We start from the raw sequence: 24,308 nt of genomic DNA, 5'->3' as shown, positions 1-24,308 counted from the left end.
TGAGGAAAAGCCAAAGTTCTCAACACCATCAAGTGGTTTGAACAGTTAAAAGAAAAATCAAATGTGATAACTTTAACATTCCCCTTACTGTGTTGGTTGTTTTCCACTTATTTTTAAATTAACTTTTGGTAGTTTATGGTTTTTTTCTGAGAAATTTTCTTAGTTCGTCAAGAATGTTCAAACTTAGTATGCAGCACACAGTTGTGTATAATATTTTTTTTTGTCCTTTTTTTTTTTTTTTGGTCGAATCACGCAGCTTGCAGGATCTCAGTTCCCCGACCAGGGACTGAACCCAGCCATCAGCAGCGAAAGCGCGGAGCCCTAACCGCTGGACCAACAGGGAATTCCCTCTTGTACTTTTAAATTTCACATTTTTGTACTTAATTTAGTTTCTCTTACTTTGTCTTTCTTTCCTTATTAAATTTGCCAGCAGTTGGTACCTCTTATGTTTAAAAACAAACTTTTGTTTTCTTTTATCAGTTCTGTAGAATTTTCCCTTCTCTAGTTTTATAATTTTTGTTTTTATTGTCTTATTTCTTTCCCCTGATTTACTGAGACTGTTATTCTTTAAACTTCTGAACTTTACGCCTTAGGCCATTTTGAGTTTTTTCCTTTTAAAAGAACTTTTGGCCAATTCCCATAAATTTATATTGTTTATAGCAAATTTATATTGGATTACTAGTAGATTATAATTTTGAACTGAGTCATTTAATAGAGGGGTGAGCTCTTTTAAAAATCTTGGTCATTAATTTTTTGCTTTACTATACTGTACAAAGAATAATTCCTATCTAATTTCTGCTTTCGGGAATATGTTGAGAGTTCCCTTTTTGGCTTGGTATATGAGAAATTTAAAAATACTCCTTGAACATTTAAAAGATACTCTTTTTCAACAAAGATGGATTTCTGTCTCACAAATTATACCAAAATAAAGTCTACTTGGAGTCAAAATTTAAATGTAAAAAGTTAAACCATGAAAGTACTAGAAGAACAGATAAACAACAAGGTCCTGGGAATTCCTTGGGGGTCCAGTGGTTAGGACTCCACGCTTTCACTGCTGAGGGCACAGGTTCAAACCCTGGTTGGGGAACTAAGATCCCGCAGGCCAAGCCGCCAAAAAAAGAGAAAAACTGTGGCACATTCATGCAATGAAATCTTATGCAGCCATTAAAAAGAAAGAGGCAGAACTATGTGGAATGATATGGAACAAGATACATCACATTTTCAAAAAGGTCAAGGGCAGAATAGGGTACCTATGCCGCATTCGTGTAAAGAAAAAAAATGTTTATGTTTCTAAATACATGAATATTTCTGGAAGAAACTCATAATAGTAATTGTCCCCAGGGAGGGGAACTTTTAGAATTTTATGTTGGGGCTTCCCTGGTGGCGCAGTGGTTGAGAGTCCGCCTGCCGATGCAGGGGACACCGGGTTCGTGCCCCGGTCCGGGAAAATCCCACATGCCGCGGAGCGGCTGGGCCCGTGAGCCATGGTTGCTGAGCCTGCGTGTCCGGAGCCTGTGCTCCGCAACGGGAGAGGCCACAACAGTGAGAGAGGCCCGCATACCACCAAAAAAAAAAAAAAAAAAAAAAAGAATTTTATGTTGTATGCATGTATTACCTAAACAAGATTAATTTTTAAAAAATCGAATATATCTATTACCTCACCCATACTGGTTGTCCTTCACGTCTCCTATGGTGGTATCTATGTGGTTTGGGGTAGCCATCAAAGAATGAGAGAGACATTCTTAGTCACTGTGCTTCTATCAATTTCTCCATGCATGGCTAGCAGTTTTTAAATTTAAATATGAATTTAAATAACAAATTTTAAATGATGTTAAGTTTATGGGTTCATGTTACCCAAATGCATAAAATTTTATTACTGCTCTACAGAAAGCAAGATAGCAGAGCGCTGCTAATAGAACAAAGAAAATAAACTCTCAAGCCTTCATATTTGCATTTTTAGCACCGGGATCTCCGGCTAAAAAAAAGTGTTACTTCTAAGAGTCACCAATGCATCCCTGGGATAGGGCGATCAAACATGGGGCTCAGAGAGAGGCAGTGAAACGCCCAGCATCACACAATCAGAAACAGTCAGCACACCAAGGGAATCCAGGCGTGTGGGTTTGCAGTCCGGTGCTCCTGCCACTCCAGGTCCAGACAGCAAGAGGGAAAAGGGCAGGGGACCTTGCTGGGGTGCTAGTCTCACTGAGGGGTGGGCATGGAAAGATCACTCCATCCCGGCTTCAATTTTAAGCAGAGAGCCCCTTCCGTTGCCTGCATCGCTGTGCCCTTGGGGAATCTCCTGCCATCCAGGAAACGCCACTGCTGTGGAGGTTAGGCGGTGGAGTGGAGAAATCACTGCTAGTTCTTTTGCCCCAGTCCCAGGGCCTTTGCCCTGGCTGCTCTCTGCACCTGGAGACACCCCCCACCTCCAGTCCACAGGCATGCACACGTGCACGCACGCCAGCACACATGCCTCTGGCCAGAGTTGTCTCTAAAACTCAGTTCTGGGGCTTCCCTGGTGGCGCAGTGGTTGGGAGTCCGCCTGCCGATGCAGGGGACACGGGTTCGTGTCCCGGTTCGGGAAGATCCCACATGCCGCGGAGCTTCTGGGCCCGTGAGTCATGGCCGCTGAGCCTGCGCGTCCGGAGCCTGTGCTCCTCAACGGGAGAGGCCACAACAGTGAGAGGCCCGCGTACCGCAAAAAAAAACCAAACAAACAACTCAGCTCTGGTCTGGCCTCATTTCTGTCTAAACCTCTTGTAGTTTCCCACCACCTGCAAGACGAAGTGGCACCACGTTAGCATGACTTCCACAAAGCCGGTCCACCTCAGGTGCCGAAGAAAGGCTCAAAGGATGAATAAACGAATGGTCCTTCACCGTCTGGGTCCTGGCCATCTCCGGGCCCCCTCACACCACCTGCGCTGCCCTGCCATGTGACCATGCTACCATGGGTGTGATCTTCCCATGCCCACCCCGCATCCTCTTTCACAACCCCTTGCCTTGCACACATGCCCTGCTCTGCCTTGAACGCCCTGCCCTTTTTTTCCATCTTGCAAACTCTTCCTTCTCCTCTGGACCCAGCTCCAATCGACTTTTGCTCCCTTCTCAGGGAAGTCTTCCCAGCTGCCTTCCCAGACCGAGTGGCACCCCCAGTATTGGGCTTCCCTCCCTAGCACTCTCTCCTTTCTCCTCCACAGCAGGGCTTGTCACTCTGCATCATCATTTCCTCTTGGCCCGCCCTTCCTTCAGCAGCTGGGTACACCTCCAGGGCAGGGACACCGCCTGATTGTGGATAAGGGCAAATGCCTTGGCACCAGGGCCCTGGATGTGAGTCTCTACTACACAGTTACCAGCTGTGTGGCTATGGTCTGGTTACTCCATGGCTTGGTACCTCAGCGTCCTCATCTGTAAAATGGGGATGTTCTAGGTCAGGCTGCTAAAAGCAGAGCCCAAGACAGGGGTGTCTGTCCAAGTTACTTATTAAGGTGGGAAGGGAAGCAGGATGGGGTTGGGGGAGAAGTGAAGCACAGATGTGGTTTCAGGAGCAGTCTAGCTTTAGCCTGACCACAGGGAACTCTGGGAATGTGAACAACACTCCAGAGTTTGTCCTGCCAAGAGGCAAGGGGGCGGCGCTGTTCCCCCGCCCATATCCGTCACATCTGCCACTCATTGGCTACGGGCCATGCCTATGGGGTGGAGGAGGGGCATTCCTATCAGACACGGGCAGTCCTTCAGGGCGGGGTGCAGGTGTTAGTGGGCCTACACCCACAATGGGTGGGGGAAGGGGGACTGGCCTATGAGGGGGTCCAGGAGACTGGTGAGAGGGAACCCCAGCCGGGTCAGCCTTGGGGGTATTAATAGCTACCTGGCAAGGTCGCTGGGAGATGAAGCAGGCAAAACCCCTGACACGGCATCTGGCCCATTAGCTATTATTACCAGTGTTGTCGTTCTTGTTATTTCCTGTGTAGCCCCAGCCCCTAGCACAGGGTAGAAGGAAGGGAGGGCGGGAGGGAGGAGAGGATGTGGTTTGAGTCACATACTTCCGGCTGCTGTCCTTTTGCTTCTTCCCTCTCCCTGCTTGGATGGAGAGGAAACCCCCCTGAGGCTGGGGCTCAGGAGTAACAGGTGCTGGCAGCACCCCTCCCACTTGCTGGGATCTGTTTCCTCATCTCTACAAGGGGGACACCACCTGCTGTCCCTGTTCCCGGGGCTGTCTGGGAGGGTCAGGCCGAGGATCAGGGTCTGGGGGAGGCTGGAAGCCCTGTCCCTCCCCGGGCACTGGCAGACCTCGGGGTTCTGCCCCAGCTCCTGGGTTCGGGTGGGGAGAAAAGAGGACAGAAGGGGGCGACTGAGGCCAGGCAGCGGGAAGAGAGGGACAGAACTAAGAAGGCTGCCAATGCTAACGGCAGGGTCAGGAAGGATGCCGTTGGCGGGGTCAGTACCCCCGGCCACGACATCCACTCAAGACATTTGGACCAAAATATCACCGAAATTGAGAAAAGAAAGTGCTACTGAAGTTGGTTTCTCAGGACTGAGTGGACAGGTCAGGCCTGGGGACCCCAGGGTGGACCAGAGTCCACAGAGGCCCTCCAGCCCTCTGGGAAGCCTCCACGCCAAGCCCTGCAGGGCTGATGACCGGGAACCCAGGGCCTCTGCTTCCCCCAGGGCGGCTGATCGTAGTCCGAGGCTTCAGAGGATGCCTGAGCCCAGATGCAAAGGGGAAGAGAGCTGGAAGAATCCTGGCAGTGGGGTCCATGCCAGGCCCATTTTACAGATTGGGAAACAGAGGTCCCGAGAAAGGAAGGCCTTGCTGACACTCACAGCAAATAAGAAGCAGAAGTGGGACCAGACTGACCCAGTGGGCTCTTTCTGGGGGACTGATACAGCCCCACCCCAGGAATCACCCTCTTCTCATGAGGCCCCATGGGAGTTATCTTCAGGGGGACGTCAGCGGCCATCTCCTCCCTCACCCACAAAAGCTGGCATAGCAGGCAAGAGGGGTCCTTGACACAGCATATTTCCATGGGGTGATGATGACATAGGAGAATACTGTTCCTTTGAAAACACTCATCTTTATTGTCCCTCACAATGACAAGGTCCTGCAGGACTTAAAATGCAGTCACATGCTTTACCAAAGCACAAACCGAGGCTCCCAGCAGGGAGGGGGCCTCCCCAGGTCACTAGCTAGACAGTCGCAGAGCTGACAGTTGAACAAACATCTTCTTGCCTCAAAGCCCTTGTGGAGGTGGCACAAGCCTGCACTCTGGGCCTCAGGCCTGTGCCTGGGAGGTCCCTGTTCCAAATCCAACAAGGCTTCTCTCTCCTTGTCACTGGAAACCAGGAAGCTGGTTTCCAGTGACAAGGAGGGGATGAAGAAGGCTCGGGATGTAAAGGAGAGAAGTTAGATCCTGAGGTTCGAATCACAGCCTGGAAATTGGTCTGCCCGCTTTCAAAGGCAAATTGGCAATGATTTCTAAAACTTAAAATGTGTCCGGCCTTTGGGCTTCCTTGGTGGTGCAGTGGTTAAGAATCCGCCTGCCAATGCAGGGAACACGGGTTCGAGCCCTGGTCCGGGAAGATCCCACATGCCGCGGAGCAACTAAGCCCGTTGCAACAACTACTGAGCCTGCGCTCTAGAGCCTGAGAGCCACAAGTACTGAAGCCCGCGTGTCACAACTACTCGGCCTGTGAGCCACAACTACTGAAGCCCGCACGCCTCAAGCCCGTGCTCCACAAAAAGAGAAGCCACCCAATGAGAAGCCCGCACACCACAACGAAGAGTAGCCCCCGCTCGCCGCAACTAGAGAAAGCCCGTGTGCAGCAATGAAGACCCAACACAGCCAAAAAAAAAAAAAATGTGCCCGCCCTTTGACTCTACAACCAAACTGCTTGGCAGAAATCTACAGGGAGAGCCACACGGCCTGCAAGGCACAGAGTGCACTACATAAGAAAATCCTGCAGCTGCGTTTGAACAACTCATAACCTAATATAGTTTGGTTTACCACGCCTCTGGGTTACGGGCATGAAGGCCACTGATGCGGCTGGATCCTCCATATGTATTACTGAATAGACAAGACACACGTATAATGATATGCATGATATGACATCATTTGTCTGAAGAATACATATAAAACAAAACACCAATACTCCAGTTCTATAATAACATGTTTTTATAACTTAGAGGGTAAGAGCATGAATTTTGGAGCCAGGCTGTCTAGGTTTGGGACTAAACTTTTCACCATTTTCAGGCTGTGAGGCTTCAGGCAGGTTGTATAGCTTCTCTGAGCCTCAATGTTCTCATCTATAAAACAAGGATAATAACAGTACCTTCCTCACGGGGTTGTGAATGAGTTAATACACATAAAGCACTTGAAACAGGGCCTTGCAGTGAGTGAGCCCAATTTAACTGTTTTGGGGTTTTGGTTTTTTTTTTCTGGCCGCGCAGCACAGCTTGTGGGATCTTAGTCCCCCGACGGCAGTGAGAGTGCAGAGTCCTAAGCACTGGACCGCCAGGGAATTACCTTGCTTGTTTTCTTTAATGCGAAGGCTTAGATAAAGTTCTGGAAGGCAACACACCCAACTGGTTACCTCAAACTGGGAGAGGACAGACCTGGGGCGGGAAGCAGTGAGTAATGGAGATTTTAGCATGATGTATAAGGTGTTTAGCTTTCTGCAAAGAGAATTTAGTCATGTATTACCTGTATGGTTTAAACTGAATACAGTTTTTTGAAAGTGAAAGAAGACCGAAGATCAGTGACCAGAAAGCTGGACACTTTGAAGTTAGAAGAGGAATTCTGCTTCCGGGACGGATCATCTGACCGATGTTGTCCCATGCCAGCCGACAGTGACCAGACACACAAAACACGGGTAGGAGAAAGGCTTGGGGCTGGGACTGGGGGTTAGGGGATTGGTTGGTTGGAGCCTCAGTTCTGAGCCCCACTGCCCCAAACTGACTTGTTAGGTGACAGCAGGCAAGTCCCTGCCCTCTCTGGACCATGGTTCGCTTGTATGTCAAGCAGGGTTAATATCAGCCCATCTCACAGGGGTCTGTGGAGCTGATAAAAGAGCCTTTGGGGTCAGGAGGCTTGGGTGCAAATCCGGTTTTCAACATGTTGTGCTGCCCAAGCTAGGGCAAGTTCCTAACATCTCTGTACCACATGTTCCTCATCTGCAAATGCGGTGATGATTTTGCATCCTCTTCACAGGGTCATTCTGAGGATGGCGGACAATACTTCATACAAAGATTATAGCACAGTGAGGGGACTGCCCACCCGCAGCTGATGCTAGTTGATGCTAATCTCATATATTGGGTTCTCAGCACAGGTTGGGCATCATGCTACAGTATTCCACCTGAATTTCCTCAGTGGATCCTCAGTCAACCTTTCAAGGCAGATATTGGCTTCACTTTACAGATGAAGAAATGGACTCTGGGAAGTCAAGAAGCAAAGAGTGGATTTAAAACCTCTGCTGAACCCAGAGGTGCTTTCCTAACTGAAGCACCATACTACCTTCAACCAACGACTTCTTTCCAAACGAAATGATCATTCCCATAGCTCTTGATTATTTTTCTGCTATAAAATATAATCTGCACTCATTTGAAAAGTTCTAATCATTGCGGAAATATATAACGTGAACTTTCCACAATCTTACCCTTTAGGGATAGAAATACAATTTCCAAGACTTTTTTACCCATGTTGGAGGACATTTTTGCCTTATCTGAGAATCTGAGTAGCGTTTCCTTAAAAATTTTCTAGAAATCATTTCACTTTGAACTTGATTTTCTAAAGTATCATTTGCCCTGCATGGAAGGTAACCCCTAAAAGAGAAACCCAAGGGAAACAAAACCAAAATGATGCCCGTTGAACAGGACCTGGGCGTGGCTGCCTATGGCCTGAGGCCTGGCCTCGCAGTGTGGAAAAGGTGATCAGGAATGTAAGAGGCCTTACAGACATTAGCAGCCAACTGAGACTTTCTCCTTGACTCAACAGGAAGGATTAAAGAGAAGTGCAAAGAGGACAGCTGCTCTCACTTTATGATTCAGCCCACTGCCTCGTCCATGCACCTCCTAAACATCATCCTGCTGACTCTACCGTGTAAGTCTCTAACGAGGCAAACCTTTACCTGCCCATTTCAAGAAGAGAATTCTGAGGCTGAGAAATGCACAGGACACCTTCAAGAACTTAGGGAAAAGACTACTGTGAGACCAATAAAACGGCACGCTATTTCTCTCTTCAAACAAGATGCAGTGACAAGATCTGAATACCTCAGAGTACCAGCTCACCATGATTTGAGTCCTCCCTCCATTTGGCATGAGGGGCAGAAGGAACCGCCCTGGCAAGGGGTTGATGGGGGTTTGGGGTTTCGTGATGGTACAAGCTCCATCCCTCCCCACAGGAGATGGGTGTTGAGGGATCAGGCAGTTTTCCAGCTGCCTGAAACCTCTATATCCACACAGTCTTCTAGGAGAGAAATTCAGCAACACGGTCTCAAACATTTTGAAAATAATGGTTCCAGTGAGGATTCGGGGAAGATGGCAGAGTAGGAAGCACCAGGAATCTGTCTCCTCACTTAGACAAAAATCATACGAGCAGAATCTGGTATAACTGTTTTGGAACTCCGGAGTCTGTTGAAAGCTTACGGCTTCCAGGGTTAATCTGGACTCTTAAATTTCGGTTAATTTTAAATTGGGAGATTAGGTTTGACATAAATACAATACCATGTGTAAAATAGACAGCTAGTGTATAGCACAGGGAGCTCAGCTTGGTGCTCTGTGATGACCTAGATGGGTTGGATGGGAGGGTGGGAGGGAGGTCCAAGAGGGAGGGGATATAGGTACACATATAGCTGATTCACTTCATTGTACAGCAGAAACTAACACAACATTGTAAAGCAACTTTACTCCAATAAAAAAAATTGGGGGGGTTCATTTTGGTCAATTTCAGCTCTTAGTACAGTAGTAGGTAGCCACCCCCCACCCCTTGGTCTTGTGGCAGCCAGCTGTGCACATGTTCCTTAAGCAGCTTGCACGCAGTTTGCAGGAGCGAGGGTGGGTAAAAAGGACCCTGTCCTCCAGATCCCGGAGATTTGTACCATAATTGTTGACTGCTGTTTCTGATCTCAGAGGTGCAGACAGAAGCAGGCAGCCGTTGTCACTCCACCACCCGCTCTGTGGTGGCAAGCCCCTCCCCTTCCAGCTGAACTGACCTCCGGGCGATTTAAAGGGCCTGTGCCTTTTGTTCCCTCCTTCAATTTTGCTTTTCCCCTTTTGGAAGCCAGACATTAAAGACTAGGACATTCAGAAACAACTGCACATATGAGGAACATTACAAAGTGACTGCACATGCCCAAGGAAAGGCTCAGCAAAGACATAAGGAGATGAAAAGACATAAGAAGGCATTAAGTTAACACCTCAGGTTGATCTTGGGCACAGAGACAGTTCACAACGATACAAAAAACCAAAAATGATAAACAAAAACCCAAAACCAAAAAACAGCAACCCTGGCAAGGGGGAGAATCTGATTTCCAGAGTTACCACATTATTAGATTCAAATGTCCAGTGTTCAGCAACAACAACAGAAAAATCACAAAGCATACAAAACAAACAATGGCCCACTGAAAGGAAAAGATCAATTCAAAAGACTCTGTCTCTTAAAAAACTGTAACGACAGATATATTAAAGACTTTGAAACAACTGCCTTAAAGATGCCTAAAGAACTAAGAAAGTCAAAAAAATTATGTGTTAACAAAATGCAAATATCAATAAAGAGATAGAAAACCTAAAAAGAAACCAAAAAGAGATTCTGGAGCTGAAAAAATGCAGTATCTAAAATGAAAAATTCATAGAGGGATTCAAAGGCAGATCTAAGCAGGGAGAAGAAAGAAACAGGGAACTTCAGGATAGGACAAAGGAAATTATCGAGGCTGAGAAACAGAAAGAAAAGGAATGAAGAAAAGTGAACAGAGCTTAAGGGATGTGTGAGACATGATTAAGTGGACCACCATACACATTATGGGAGCCCCAGAAGAAGAGACAGAAAAGGACAGAGAGAAAAATTGAAGAAATAATGGCTAAAAACTTCCCAAATTTGATGAAAAAGCTGAATATAAACATTCAAGAAGCTCAATAAATTCCAAGTAAAATTAACTCAAAGAGACCCACACCAAGACACATTATGAGCAGACTTTCAAAAACCAAAGACAATGGGTGAGTCTTGAAAGCAGCAAGAGAGAAGTGAATCATCAAATACAAGGGCTCCTCAATAAGACTATCTGCAAATTTCTCCTCAGAAACTTTGGAGGCCTGAGGACAGTAGGTCCGTACATTCAAAGTGCAAAAAGAAAATAACTGTCAACCAAGAATGCTATATCCGGCAAAAGTGTCCTTCAAAAGTAAGGGAGAGGGAATTCCCTGGTGCTCCAGTGGTAAAGAATCCACCTTACAATACAGGGGACATGGGTTAGATCCCTGGTCAGGGAACTAAGATCCCACATGCCGTGGGGCAACTAAGCCTGCATGCCACAACTACTGAGCTCGTGTGCCTCAACTAGAGCCCACGTGCTGCAAACTACAGAGCCCACCCACTCTTGAACCTGCCTGCCACAACTACAGAGCCCACACGCCCTGAAGCCTGTGTGCCACAACCAGAGAGGAGAAAGAAAACAAACCTGCACACCACAACTAGAGAGAAGCCCACACGCTGCAACAAAGAGCCTGCTCACCACAACGAAAGATGCCGTATGCCTCAAAGAAGATCCTGCGTGCCGCGACTAAGACCTGATACAGCCAAAAAAAAAAAAAAAAAAAAAAACCCAAAAGGAGAAATCAAGACATTCCCAGATAAACAAAAGCTGAGGGAATTCATGACCACTAGACCACTAGATGTGCCCAGCAAGAAATGCTCAAGGGAGTCCTGCAGGGTGAAATGAAAGGATACTAGACAGTACCTCAATGTCATAAGGAAAAATAAAGCTATAAATAACGGTAAGTACATGGACAATTATAAAAGCTAGTATTATTGTAGCAATAGTTTGTAACTGTACTTTTGGTTTTCTACAGGATTTAAGAGACTATTACATGTAAAGAAAAACAATTATTAGTGTAAAGGCTAGTATACAGTACTGTAACTTTGGTTTGTAATTCCAAATCTTGCTTTCTACATAAACTGGGAGACTAATGTGTTTTTTAAAAATTATTATTTTATATTTGGGGCACATAATGTATAAAGATGTAATTTTGTAACATCAGCAACAGAAAGCAGTGGGGATGGAGCTGTAAAGTAGCAGAGTTTTCGTATGTTATTGAAGTTAAGCCACTATATTCATATCAGAGTGTTATAACTTTAAGATGTTAAATGTAATCCCCATGTTAACCACAAAGAAAACAGCCATAGAATATACACAAAATTAAGAAAGAATTTAAACATTTCACTACACAAAGTTAACTAAACACAAAAAAAGAGAGGAATGCAAAAAATACAGCACGAAAAAGCTATAGGGCATATAAAAAACAAACAGCAAAATGACAGAAATAAGTCTCTCCTTATCAGTAATAACCTAAATGTAAATGGATTAAACTCTCCAATCAAAAGACAGAGATTGGCTGGATAAAAACACATGATCTAACTATATGCTGTCTACAAGAGACTCACTTGAGATTCAAGGACAAAAACAGATTGAAAGTAAGGGGATGGAAAAAGATATTCCATGAAAATAGTAACCAAAGGAGAGCAGGAGTGGTTGTACTAATATAAGATAAAGTAGGCTTTAAATCAAAAAAAGTTTACAAGAGGCAAAGAAGGACTTTATATGTTAATAAAAAGTTAAATTCAGCAAGAAGATATACCAATTATAAACATTTACATACCTAATGACAGACCACCAAAACATACAAGGCAAAAACTGACAGAACTGAAGGGAGAAATAGGCAGTTTAACAATAATAGTTGGAGACTTTAATACCCACTCACAATAATGGATAGAATAATCAAGCAGAAGATAAGTGAGGAAATAGAGGACTTAAACAATACAATAAATCAATAAGATCTGACAGATACATTCAGAATACTCCCCCCAATGACAACAGAATACACATTCTTGATTGCACACGGGATATTTCCCATGATAGACCATATGTAGGGCACAAATTCTCAATAGATTTTAAAAAATAGATAGCATACAAAGTATAGGCTCTGACCACAATGGTGTTAGAAATCAATAACATAAAGAAAACTGGAAAATTCACAAAATTGTGGAAACAAAACAGCCCACATTTAAACAACCAATGGATCAAAGAAGAAATCACAACGGAAATTAGAAAATGCTTAGAGATGAATGGAAACAAAAACACGACATACCAAACCTTATGGGACACAGCAAAAGCAGTGCTAAGGGGAAATATTATAGCTATAAATGTTACATTAAAAAACAAGAGAGGGCTTCCCCGGTGGTGCAGTGGTTGGGAGTCTGCCTGCCAGCGCAGGGGACACGGGTTCGTGCCCCGGTCCGGGAGGGTCCCGCATGCCGCGGAGCGGCTGCGCCCGTGAGCCATGGCCGCTGGGCCTGCGCGTCTGGAGCCTGGGCTCCGCAGCGGGAGAGGCCACAGCAGTGAGAGGCCCGCATACCGCAAAAAAAAAACAAGAGAGATCTCAAATCAACAACCTAACTTTACAACCTAAGGAACTAGAAAAGAAAAGCAAATTAAACTCAAAGTTAACAGAAGAAAGGAAATAATAACAATTAGAGTGTAGATAAAGGAACAGGAGAACTGAAAAATAATAGAGAATACCAATAAAATCAAAAGTTGGTTCTTCAAAAAGTCAACGAAATTGACAAGCCTTTGGACTAAGGAAAAAAGAAGAATCAAATTACTAAAATCAGAAAGTGGGGACATCACTACCAATTCTAAAGAAATGAAGAGAATTGTAAGAGAATACTACGAACAATTGTATGTCAACAAACTGGATAACCTAGATGAAATGGACAAATTCCTAGGAACACAAAGTCTTCCAACATTAAATCACAAAGAAGTAGAAAATCTGAATAGACCTATAACTAGTCAGGAGATATATCAGCAATAAAACAAATCTCCCAACAAAGAGAAGTCTTGGAGCTGACGGCTTCACTGGTGAATTCTACCAGAAAGTTAGAAAAGAACTAATACCAATCCTTGTCAAACTTTTCCCAAAAGTTTTCCCAAAAACTGATGAGGAAGAACACTTCCTACCTCATTCTAGGAGGCCAGCACTGCCCTGATACCAAAGCCAGACAAAGACACTAAAAGAAAACTCGAGACTAATATCCCTTATGGACAATGATGCAAATATCCCCAACAAAATACTAGCAAACCAAATTCAGCACGTCAAATTTAAAAGATTATACACCATGACCAAGTGAGCTTTATTCCTGGAATGCAAGGATGGTTCAACATATGAAAATTGATCAATGTAATATGCCACATCAACAAAATGAAGGGAGGGCTTCCCTGGTGGCGCAGTGGTTGAGAGTCCGCCTGCTGATGCAGGGGACACGGGTTCATGCCCTGGTCCGGGAAGATCCCACATGCCGTGGAGCTGCTGGGCCCGTGAGCCATGGCCGCTGAGCCTGTGCATCCGGAGTCTGTGCTCCGCAATGGGAGAGGCCACAACAGTGAGAGGCCCGCGTACCGCAAAAAAACCCAAAAACCAAAAACAAAAACAAAATGAAGGGAAAAAACCCACACAATCATTTCAATTGATGCAGAAAAAACCATTTGACAAAATTATACACCCTTTTACGATAAAAAAAAAATTCAACAAACCAGGAATAGAAGGAAACTACTCCACATAATAAAAGTCATATATGAAAAACCCATAGCAAACATCATACTCAATGTTGAAAGACTGAAAGCTTTTGCTTTAAGATCAGGAAAAGGCAAGGATGCCTGCTTTCACCACTTCTATTCAACACAGAACTGGCAGTTCTAGTCAGATCAATTAGGCAAGAAAAAGAAATAAAAGACATCCAAATTGCAAAGGAAGAAGTAAAATAATCTGTTTGCAGATGACAGGATCTTCTACGTAGAAAACCCTAATGACTCCACAAAAAACCTGTTAGAACTAATAAATGAATTCAGCAAGGCAGCAGGATACAAAGTCAACACAAACAAATCAGTTGTGTTTCTAAATATGAAAGATAACAATCTGAAAAGGAAATAACCAAAACAATTCCATTTATAATAGCATAAAAAGAATAAAATACTTAGAAGTTAACTTAACCAAGGAGGTGGAAGATCTGTACAATGTAAGTACAAAATGTTGCTGAAAGAAATTAAATAAGACATAAATAAATGGAAACATATCCCATGTTTATGGATTGGAAGACTCACTATTGTTAAAACGTCAATATTGGGACTTCCCTGGTGGCGCAGTGGTTAAGACTCCATGCTCCCAATGCAGGGGGCCCAGGTTCAATCCCTGGTCAGGGAATTAGATCCCACATGCATGCCACAACTGAGAGTTCGTATGCCACAACTAAGGAGTCCGCATACTGCAACTAGGGAGCTGGCGAGCTGCAACTAAGGAGCTGGTGAGCTGCAACTAAGGAGGCTGCCTGCCGCAACTAGGGAGCCCACGTGCCACAACTAAGGAGCTGGAGAGCTGCAACTAAGACCTGGAGCAACCAAATAAATAAGTAAATATTATAAAACTAAAATTAAAAATGTATTTTCCTTAAAAAAAGAAGTCAATATTACCCAAAGTGATCTACAGATTCGATGCAATTCCTATCAAAATCCCAATGACTTCTTTTTTGCAGAGATTAAAGAACACATCCTAAAATTCATATGGAATCTCAAGGGACCCCAAATAGTCAAAACAATCCTGAAAAAAAAATAAAACTGGAGGACTCACATTTCCTGATTTCAAAACTTGCTACAGTAATCAGAACAGTGTGGTATTGGCATAAAGGCAGACATACAGACCAATGGAACAGAATAGGGAGCCCAGAAATAAACCCTCACATATATAGTCAAATGATTTTTGACAAGAATGCCAAGACCATTCAATGGGGAAAGGACAGTCTTTTCAACAAATGGTACTGGGAAAACTGGATATCCACATGCAAAGGAATGAGGTTGGACCCTTACCTCACACCATATATAAAAACTAAATCAAAGTGGATCAAGGGAGACTTCCCTGGTGGCACAGTGGTTAAGAATCTGCCTTTCAATACAGGGGGCACGGGTTCAATCCCTGGTCTGGGAAGATCCCACATGCTGCGGAGCAACTAAGCCCATGCACCACAACTACTGAGCCTGTGTTCTAGAGCCCATGAGCCACAACTACTGAGCCCAAGTGCCACAACTACTGAAGCCCACGCGCCTAGAGAAGGCGGGCTCCACAACAAGAGAAGCCACCACAATGAGAAGCCTGCTCACCGCAACTAGAGAAAGCCCACATGCAGCAATGAAGACCCAACGTTGCCAAAAATAAATGAATAAATAAAAATTTAAACAAACAAACAAAAAACAAAAATGGATCAAGGCCCCAAATGTAAGACTTAAAATAATAAAACTATTAGAAGCAAACACAGGATGAAAGCTGTGACACTGGGTTTGGCAGTGATTCCTTGGAGATGACACCAAAGGCACAGACATCAAAAGAATAAACAGAAAAATTGGACTTCATGAAAATTTTAAAAATCATACATCAAAAGACTCTACCCACAGAGTAAAACGGCAACCCATAGAATGGGAAAAAATATTTGCAAAACATAAATCTGATAAGAATTAATATCCAGAATATAGAGAGAACTCCTAAAACTCAACAACAACAAAACAATCTAATTCAAAAATGGGAAAAGGACTTGAACAGACATTTCTCCAAAGATATACAAATGGCCAATAAGCACATGAAAAGATGCTCAACGTCACTAATCATTAGGGAAATGCTAATCAAAACTATGAGATGCCACCTCGCACCCATTAGGTTGGCAACTATCAAAAAACCAGAAAACAAAAAGTGTTGGTGAGGATGTGGAGAAACTGGAACCCTTGTACACTTTTCGTAGGAATGTAAAATGGTGTAGGTGCTGTGGAAAACAGTATGGAGGTGCTTCAAAAAATTCAAAATAGAATTATCCTATGACCCTGGATCCTGGATATATATTCAAGAAAATTAAAAGCAGGGCCTTGAAGAGATATTTGTACACCCATGTTCATAGCAGCATTGATCATAATAGGTAAAACATGGAAGCAACCCAGTGTCCATTGATGGGTGAATGAATAAGCAAAATGTGATTATACACACAATGGAATATTATTCAGTGTTTCAAAGGAAGGAAATTCTGCAGTATAGATGAACCTTGAGGACATCTAAGCTAAGTGAAATAAGCCAGTCCCCCAAAGACAAATAATGTATGATTCCACCTATAGGAGATACTTAGAGTAGTCAAATCCATAGAGATAGATAGTAGAATGATGGTTGCTAGGGGCTGGGGGGAGGGAAGAATGGGGAGTTACTGGGTAATGGGCATAGGATTTCAGTTTTACAAGATGAAAAGAGTCATGGGGATGGACGGTGGTGATGGAGTCACAACAACGTAAATGTCCTTAAAAGCACTGAACTGTAGTACACTTAAAAATGGTTAAGATAGGAAATTTTATGTGTATTTTAACACAATAAAAAAAATAAAAATAAAACTAAAGTCCATATATCGCTTTAGAATATGGGAGTGGAGCTGAAGGAAACCATCCAGACTGCGAGCAGAGCTCTGGTCACCAGGATGTTCACCGCAAGGCTGGACGTCAACCTGGGCAGTCCCATCTTTCCTGCTACAGATGAACTGGCTCAGACAGCCACCTGAAATACCATGGCCTGGGGCAGCTTACGGCCTCCCCACAGGGCTCCTGATCCAGGTCCAGCCCTTTGTTAAATTACAGGTAAAAAATTCACTCATAAGAGGCTTAAACAACTGTGAGTTTAACAACTCCTCCTTCCCTTCCCTCCTCCCCTCCCTTCTCCACTCCAGGAACCATCATGGTTCACGACTCCTTGCCTCACTCCCCTCAATTGTCCCAAGAGCCCCTTATGAAAAGGTCATGACTGGCCTCTCTGTTCCAAACACAACCCTCCCTCTGCCCCCAGCATGCCTGCCCCTTCGCTTGCCTTGTCTTCCTGCACCATAGTCACCACTACCTGATGTCTACCGCACATCTTTGTGTACTTGTGTACTGTCTGTTTCTACTGGCACATCAGCTCCCCGGGGCAGGGACTCTGTTGTACTCCTAGCTGTAGCCCAGTACCTAGTGCAGGGCCTGGCATGTAGAAACTCAGCAAATGTGTGCTGAGCGGGTTAATGGTTGCAGAATGGAGCCTGTGCTGGAGTCTGTGCTGTCAGTTACCCACCTCACAGGAAGTAGGGGCATCACCCTAGCGAAAATGCCCTTTGGCTATCCTATCCCCAAGAAGTTTCTGGGGGTCTTCTTCCTGTGTGGCCTACCTTCTCTCCACCTTCTCCTCATCCTCCCTTCTCTCCTCTCTCCTTCTTCCTTCTTTTCAGGGGCAAATATTGCACTCCCAACACATACACATGCTCCATGCCACGAGTCTGCCCTGCCCCGACATGTCCCGGTCCCTGCTGACCTCTTTGCACACAGGCCCCACCCACCCCAATCCTATCAAGGTATTTTTCCAGAAATACTTCCTTCCCTGAGAGGAATTCTGGGAAGGGCTATGGAAAGAATTAAAATGTTACGTCTTGTTTTTTTTATATAAAACAGAGGAAACAGTCCATATGTAGTAGGAGAAAACAAGAGCCAATTAAATGTTTAACAAAGATTACGGTTCAGCCATTCTTTGGACAACTATGCAGCCACTTAAGATGACAGTATACTCATACTACAAAGAGCTAATTTCCTTAATATGTAAAGTGCTTTTACAGCTCAATAGGAAAAACACCAACAACTCAATGGAAAAGTATGCAAAGGATATGAACAGTTTATGGAAAAGGAACTATAAGTGAGCCTTAAATATTTGAAAGGATGCCCCAAATCATTCATAATAAGAGAAATGAAAAAAAATAGGACACCATTACTTGTCTACCAGATCTGCAAATATGGAGAAGTTTGATAACATGTGTTGGGGAATGGGTGGGAAGCTGGCCTCCTCATACATGTTGGTGGGAGTGAAAATTAGTACAACACTTAAGGAGGGTAATTTGCCAGATTTATCAAAGTTCAAACTGCATATTTTCCCCTTGACCTCGCAAACACACTCCTGGATGTTTTCCCTAAAGATTTATTCTCACATAGGCAAAAACGATGCTTGAACAAGGATATTTGTTACAGCACTGATTGAAATAACAAGAGATGAGAAACAACCTAAATGCCCAACAACAGTTATATCAATTATGCCACGCACTGAAATACTATGTAGCTGTTAAAAAGAAAAAGAAAAAAGGCAGATTTTTTTGTTTTGATGTGGAAAGATTTCCAAATTACATTAAATTAAAAAAAACAAGATAAAAAACACTACATACAGTATACTACCACTTGTGAGAAGGGGATATGTGTGTGTGTGTGTGTGTGTGTGTGTGTATATATACACACACACACACACATATATGTATATATATATATATATATCTCCATGTGCCCACCTGGACTGTGTTTGGAAGGAGACATAAGAACCTGATAACATTGGTTGTTTTCAGGAAGGGTTATCAGGTGTCCAGGAGACTGGGGAGGGAGGGAGACTTACTTTTCATTACATACCTTTTTATTTGTTTTATATTATTGTACTATGTGAATGTACTAGCTACTAAAAACTAAACAATTAAAAAAAGGATATCATAGCATTTAATCTTCCTTTAATACATAATTCCATGTTATTTAAAAAGTGTTAATTCCATTTTGGTTTTTATGTTATGAGTCCACTAAAAAAGATAGGAATATACACATATAGGAATATACACATATAGAAAAAAGTCTGGAAGGAAGAAAAGCAAACTGAGAATAGAGGTCATCTGAGTGTGAACTCAACGTTCCCTCAAGTTCATTGAGGTTCTCCTTTGCCAAATGTCAGAGGCATCCCAGCCAGAAGGGCTGCTAAATACCTTTCTGGGAAAGACTCCTGTGTCTGGGAATTTATCAGAAGACTTTGGAGTGACTCACAGGATGTAGCAGGAGTCCCATCACAGAGAATCAGGGTTGAAACAGGCAGGGCAAACGAGTGAACTCAGGTTTCCGCAGGTCTCCCATCTTTTCACCCCAGGAAACCTACTGGTTTCATGCCCTGCTCTACTAGTGAGAGAGGATGACTGCAGAGCAGAAGAAGAGTCTGGGGTCAGAGATGGCCAGAAGCACTACTCTGACATTCATCTCCACCTTCCAGATCCACAGAGAGCTTGAAAATACTGAGGGCCCCCCAAAGGAGCATAATGGGGGTTCATGGCAATTTCACCCAGCACTCAAGGATCTAGGAAACCCCAGATGGCATACAGGTTACATAAGCATGCTTATTTTATGGGTAACAAGTCCCACATATAACCAAGTGCTTGCCTGCCTCACCACTTCCTCCTGGTTTTAAGGGCAGTGGATGACAGAGATATGATCTTCAGGGTGGTCTGAGGGACCAAAAGCCTTCCCTTCTCCAGACAGCCTGCACTAACCATCAGACTGATCAGTTTTTCACTTTTTGTTTGTTTGTTTCCTTCTCAAATCATTTGGGTGTTTGCCTTGCAGACTGAGTTTCATCTAAGATAGACTTTGGGCTACCAGCAACACTCAAAAAATAGATCCGGTAAAGAAAACCTGTAGTTTACATCCTTAGAAGGCCTCCAAAAAGTTTTTACAAAGTATTTGCACCTGTATTTAATTTGCTTAATCCTTAGTGGGACTCTGTGGAAAGCAGAGGAGAGATTCTGGGATGGCAAATTAGTTTCCTAGCTTTGCTACAAAGAACCACAAACTGGGTGGATTAAAATGTAAGAAACTTATACTCTCACAGTTCTGGAGGCCAGAAGCCTGAAACCAAGGTGTGGGCAGGGCCATGCTCCCTCTGGAGCCTCTAGGGGTGGGCCCTGCCATGCCTCTTTTAGCTTCTGGTGGTTTCTGGGCAGTTCTTGGACCTGCTTAATTTGTAGATACCTCATTCCAATCTCTGCCTGTGTCACATGGCTGTCTTCTCTCCGTGTATCTCGATTTTCCTATGCTGGCCTCCTCTCTTATAAGGACACCATTCATACTGAATTAAGGACCCACCTACTGTAGTATGACCTCATCTTAATTAATTACATCTGCTACGACCTTTGTTTGAAATAAAGCCACATTCTGAGGTAGAGGGGTTAGGACTTCAAGTATCCTTTTCAGGGACACAATTCAATCCGTAACAGACAGGGGAAGACATACTAAGTAATTTGGCTGAATTTTTCTCAGAGGGGAGGTGGGTATATGTGTTGGGCGTAAGGAGACTGACTTGGCCCTACAAACATCCAGGCACCTCTGTATCTGGTGGAGGAATACGGCCAAGCGTATTGGGAAACTCTTCCAAGGAACTTTCCCTTCCGCTTGTCTGCTTTCATCAAGGACCCATCACTCCTCATGCTGGTGTGGTACGTTGAAGGACATGTTATCATCCCCATTTTACAGATGAGAAACCAAGGTTATGAGAGATAAAATAGTCCATGGTCACCAAGCAAATTCAAGGTGCTGAGAGCCCTGGTCCTTCTGCCTCCCATGCCAGGCTCCAATCTAGCTGGTGCTGTGCTTTGTTTTTTTGTTTCTGTTTCTGTTTTTGGCAGCGTTGGGTCTTCGTTGCTGCGCAGGCTTTCTCTAGTTGCGGCGAGCGGGGGCTACTCTTCGTTGGGGTGCGTGGACTTCTCACTGTGGTGGCTTCTCTTGTTGCGGAGCACGGGCTCTGGAACACAGGCTCAGTAGCTGTGGTACACAGGCTTAGTTGCTCCGTGGCAGGCGGGATCTTCCCGGACCAGGGATCAAACCCGTGTCCCCTGCATTGGTAGGCGGATTCTTAACCACTGTGCCACCAGGGAAGTCCTGGTGCTGTGCTTTGGAGGGGAGGCAGGTGGGCATAATCAATGACCACTCGGTGCTATCGGTAAGTTTTGAGGAAAGCACGCTGGATGGGGGACCTGCATGCACCATGAAATCATCAGATTCACCCCTGCTCTGTTCTCTGGTAAGAGACCAAGCCTAGTGCTTTCCGAGCTTACTGCTTCTTAGAAAGAAAAGCAATTTGGAGGGATGGGGCTCCATGTACTGGCCCCGGGTACACCCTACCTCCTGCCATCCCCAGGTTTGGGAGGCTTGGAAGTGCTGGGTTTCAAACTGCTTTTGAAGCCTGCAGAACCCCCAACCTCTTAAAAAGGAAACATAAGAACCCCAACGTATAAAATGGATGCAAACGGTGCTGAAGGTGGGGGGCCTCCCTGCACCTCCCCAAATGGCCATCCCAGCAAACTCCAGGTCCTGGCCCCCTGGGTGAGAAAATGGCTGAAAACGACTTGGAAACGCAAAAAGCAAGTAGCAAAACGACACCCATGTAAACAAAAGGGCACCCATGTGTTCACCTATTACTTATGAGGTTAAAACGCTCATCAGGAATAGCCTGTGGAGATTTGACATTAAGGAATTACTGTTAAAATGTTTAAAGTTATGCTGATGGTATTGTGGTTATGTCTTTTTAAAATCTCCTTACTTTAGTACATTGTGGGAAAGTTCAGTTGAGATGCTGCTGTGTCTGTTTGCCATTTGTTTCAAAATGAAGTGTGGTAGGGACGAAACTGGGCTGGTCTGGGGTGATGACTGTTGAAGCCTAAGTGGCGGTTACGTGGGGCTTGGTTATATCAAAACTGACATATTTGTACAGCTCAACCTAATTCTATTCCTTCTACTTTTATTTATTATTTTTATTTATTTATTTATTTTGGCTGCGTTTGTTGCTGCACGCGGGCTTTCTCTAGTTGCGGTGAGTGGGGGCTACTCTTCGTTGCGGTGCATGGGCTTCTCACTGCGGTGGCTTCTCTTGTTGCGGAGCACGGGCTCTAGAGCACAAGCTCAGTAGTTGTGGTGCACGGGCTTAGTTGCTCCACCGCATGTGGGATCCTCCCCGACCAGGGCTCGTACCCGTGTCCCCTGCATTGGCAGGCGGATTCTTAACCACTGCGCCTCCAGGGAGCCCCTATTCCTTCTACTTTTGCACATGTTTGGAACTGTCCATCATAAAAAGCTCTTTTAGGCTAAAAAGTCCCACTCAATGAGCAGCGGGGACTTCTGAATTCTTTAAAAGACAATTAGAAGGTGAAGCTCCAGGAGGTGACAGGAGCGGTGCGAAGGTGGGGAGGAATGGGAGGGAGCGGGAACGCAGCCGCGTCCCGAAACCCAACCCGGGTAACCCAGACCTGCTTTCCTCTGCGGCTCGAAACTCATCCCCCAAACTCTGCAGGGTGGCAGGCTGAGCGCTCCCCCGCCATCGGCGCCCCATCTGCCCACCCGTTCATCAGTCCAGCCGTCCGTCGGCCCGACCAACCATCAGGTCAGCTACCTGGCCATGGGTACGTCCAGCTCCAGAGTCCTCTGGCATACCCTCCTCCCCGCGGCGTCTGCACCCCGAACCTCCCTGCGCAGCTCGCCCCAGCCGAGTCCCGCTGCCCCGCGAAGTGGTGGGCACTCACCGGCTGCGCTCCCGGCTGCGCTCCCAGCTGCGCTCCCGGCTTCGCCCACGCTGAGCACGAAACTGAAAGTAGGCGCGGAGAGCAGCCTGGCGACGGGCGCGGGGAGCCGGCTGCCTCTGCCGGGAAATCACGTGGGTTCTCGGTACCCCGGCGAGGGCGCGAGCGCGGGATGGGCGGGGGCAGCACACGCCCTCCTGCAGGGCCCGCGTCCCGCGCCTCTTGGAGCTCAGCCACCTGTACGGAGGACACCCAGAGACCGCACCAAGGGACGCGGGGAGCGCTCGCCCCTTTCCTGGATGCGATACTGAGGCGAAGGGATCAGGGTTGGCACACCCGGGTCGCGCCAGTAGACCCCGGGCTGAGTTCGGGCTGCCTCTCTGGAGACTAAGACGGTATGGAACAGGATAGGAAGGAGATGCTCTCTGTGCAGGAGGAGACTTAGAACCCAGGGGGTCCAGCCTCCTTTTCTTCAGTGCTCTCCAGGATGGAGGGGAGAAAAGAAAAATGACCATAATTGCCCTTACTGAGCCCTTGGCCCTTTGGATGGTGTTAAACGCTATGAATTTAGGACAGAGGTGAAGGAACTTGTCCAAGTCACACAAGGGACACAGGCAGAGATGAGGAAGAGATGGGACAAAGAGGACAGGAGAAGCAGAAGGAGGGTGAGAAGCCTCCCCCAGGCGGGGGTCAGCAGCAGTCCTGAGTGGCCACTAGTCCACTACCCTTTCAGAGCTGACTACAACCTCCCTGGCTTTTTGCATTCCTCCGGGGACAGGAGCTCCTGTCCTGCAGAGGATACATCCATCCCCGTGGACAGGTCTGCCCTCTAGGAAGATCATCCGCCCACCTTCCCACGACATCCCCACAGTGCAGCAGCTTCCACTCCCAGCTCTTCTATCCCCCTGCCTCTCAAGCCAGCCGGGTGTGTGTGAGTGTGGGTGAGGGCACTGCATGGTGATGGTCACAGGCACCACCATCAGTGTCAGACACCCCTGGCTTCAAGTCCTCCTCTTCAACTTACTGGCCAAATGCCTTTACTTCGCTGAGCCTGAAGTTTGCCATCTGTGGGATAAGAACCCCTCCACGCAGAGAGGTCACGAGAATCTGATGACCTAAAGTTCAGGCTAATGTAGGCTGTGCCTGAAGCCAATAGGTGTCCTTGTATTTTTGTCTCCTTCTGCTGGTCCCACGTCCCTGTGAGAAGGGAAACTGCTCCCCTTCCAGCACCAACTCTGATATCCAGAAATCACGTGACAGCACCGATTTTGCAGCCAAGTGCTTGTGGGTGATGACCAGCTCCACCATTTCAGGTAAATGCCCTGACTTCCCCAGGTCTCAGTTTCCTCATCTGCTAAATGGGGTATTCCAAGCTTCCCCAGGCCACTGCGGGGCATGGTGGGGAATGGATGAGAATGCGAATGTGGCTGTGACTGGGTGCACAGGAGGGATTATGCCCCAAGATCAGGATGTGCACTGCAGTTCAGCTCATGTTCACTGAACACCTGCTCCCTATCCAGGCTGAGAAGAGCAGATGGACACGTGGACAAATAACCACAATCCTGAGAGACAAAGGCAGACCATTTTCAGATGCATTTAGTTTTGGACAGCCCCTTGAGGATGGCAGAAGACAAGTTATCCCATTAG

General features: G+C 45.7%; 1 protein-coding gene across 1 annotated transcript in view; it reads right to left on the bottom strand.

Moving 5' to 3' along the window:
- The window catches only part of NLRC5 (NLR family CARD domain containing 5), a gene marked incomplete at its 5' end in the record, with an annotated part of 89,886 nt that extends 65,917 nt beyond the window's left edge, over positions 1-23,969 (bottom strand). Inside the window, 2 exons of the mRNA XM_082677813.1 lie at positions 22,665-22,898; positions 23,896-23,969. Of these exons, the coding sequence (XP_082533939.1) occupies positions 22,665-22,898; positions 23,896-23,969 (308 nt within the window). The remainder of the gene's footprint in view (positions 1-22,664; positions 22,899-23,895) is intronic.
- Between the last annotated feature and the right edge of the window lie 339 nt (positions 23,970-24,308).

Source organism: Grampus griseus (genome assembly GCF_964374135.1).
Source record: "Grampus griseus genome assembly, chromosome: 19".
Taxonomy (NCBI): Eukaryota; Metazoa; Chordata; class Mammalia; order Artiodactyla; family Delphinidae; genus Grampus; species Grampus griseus.
Note: the sequence above shows the minus strand (reverse complement) of the source record. Positions and strands in the feature narration are given on the sequence as shown.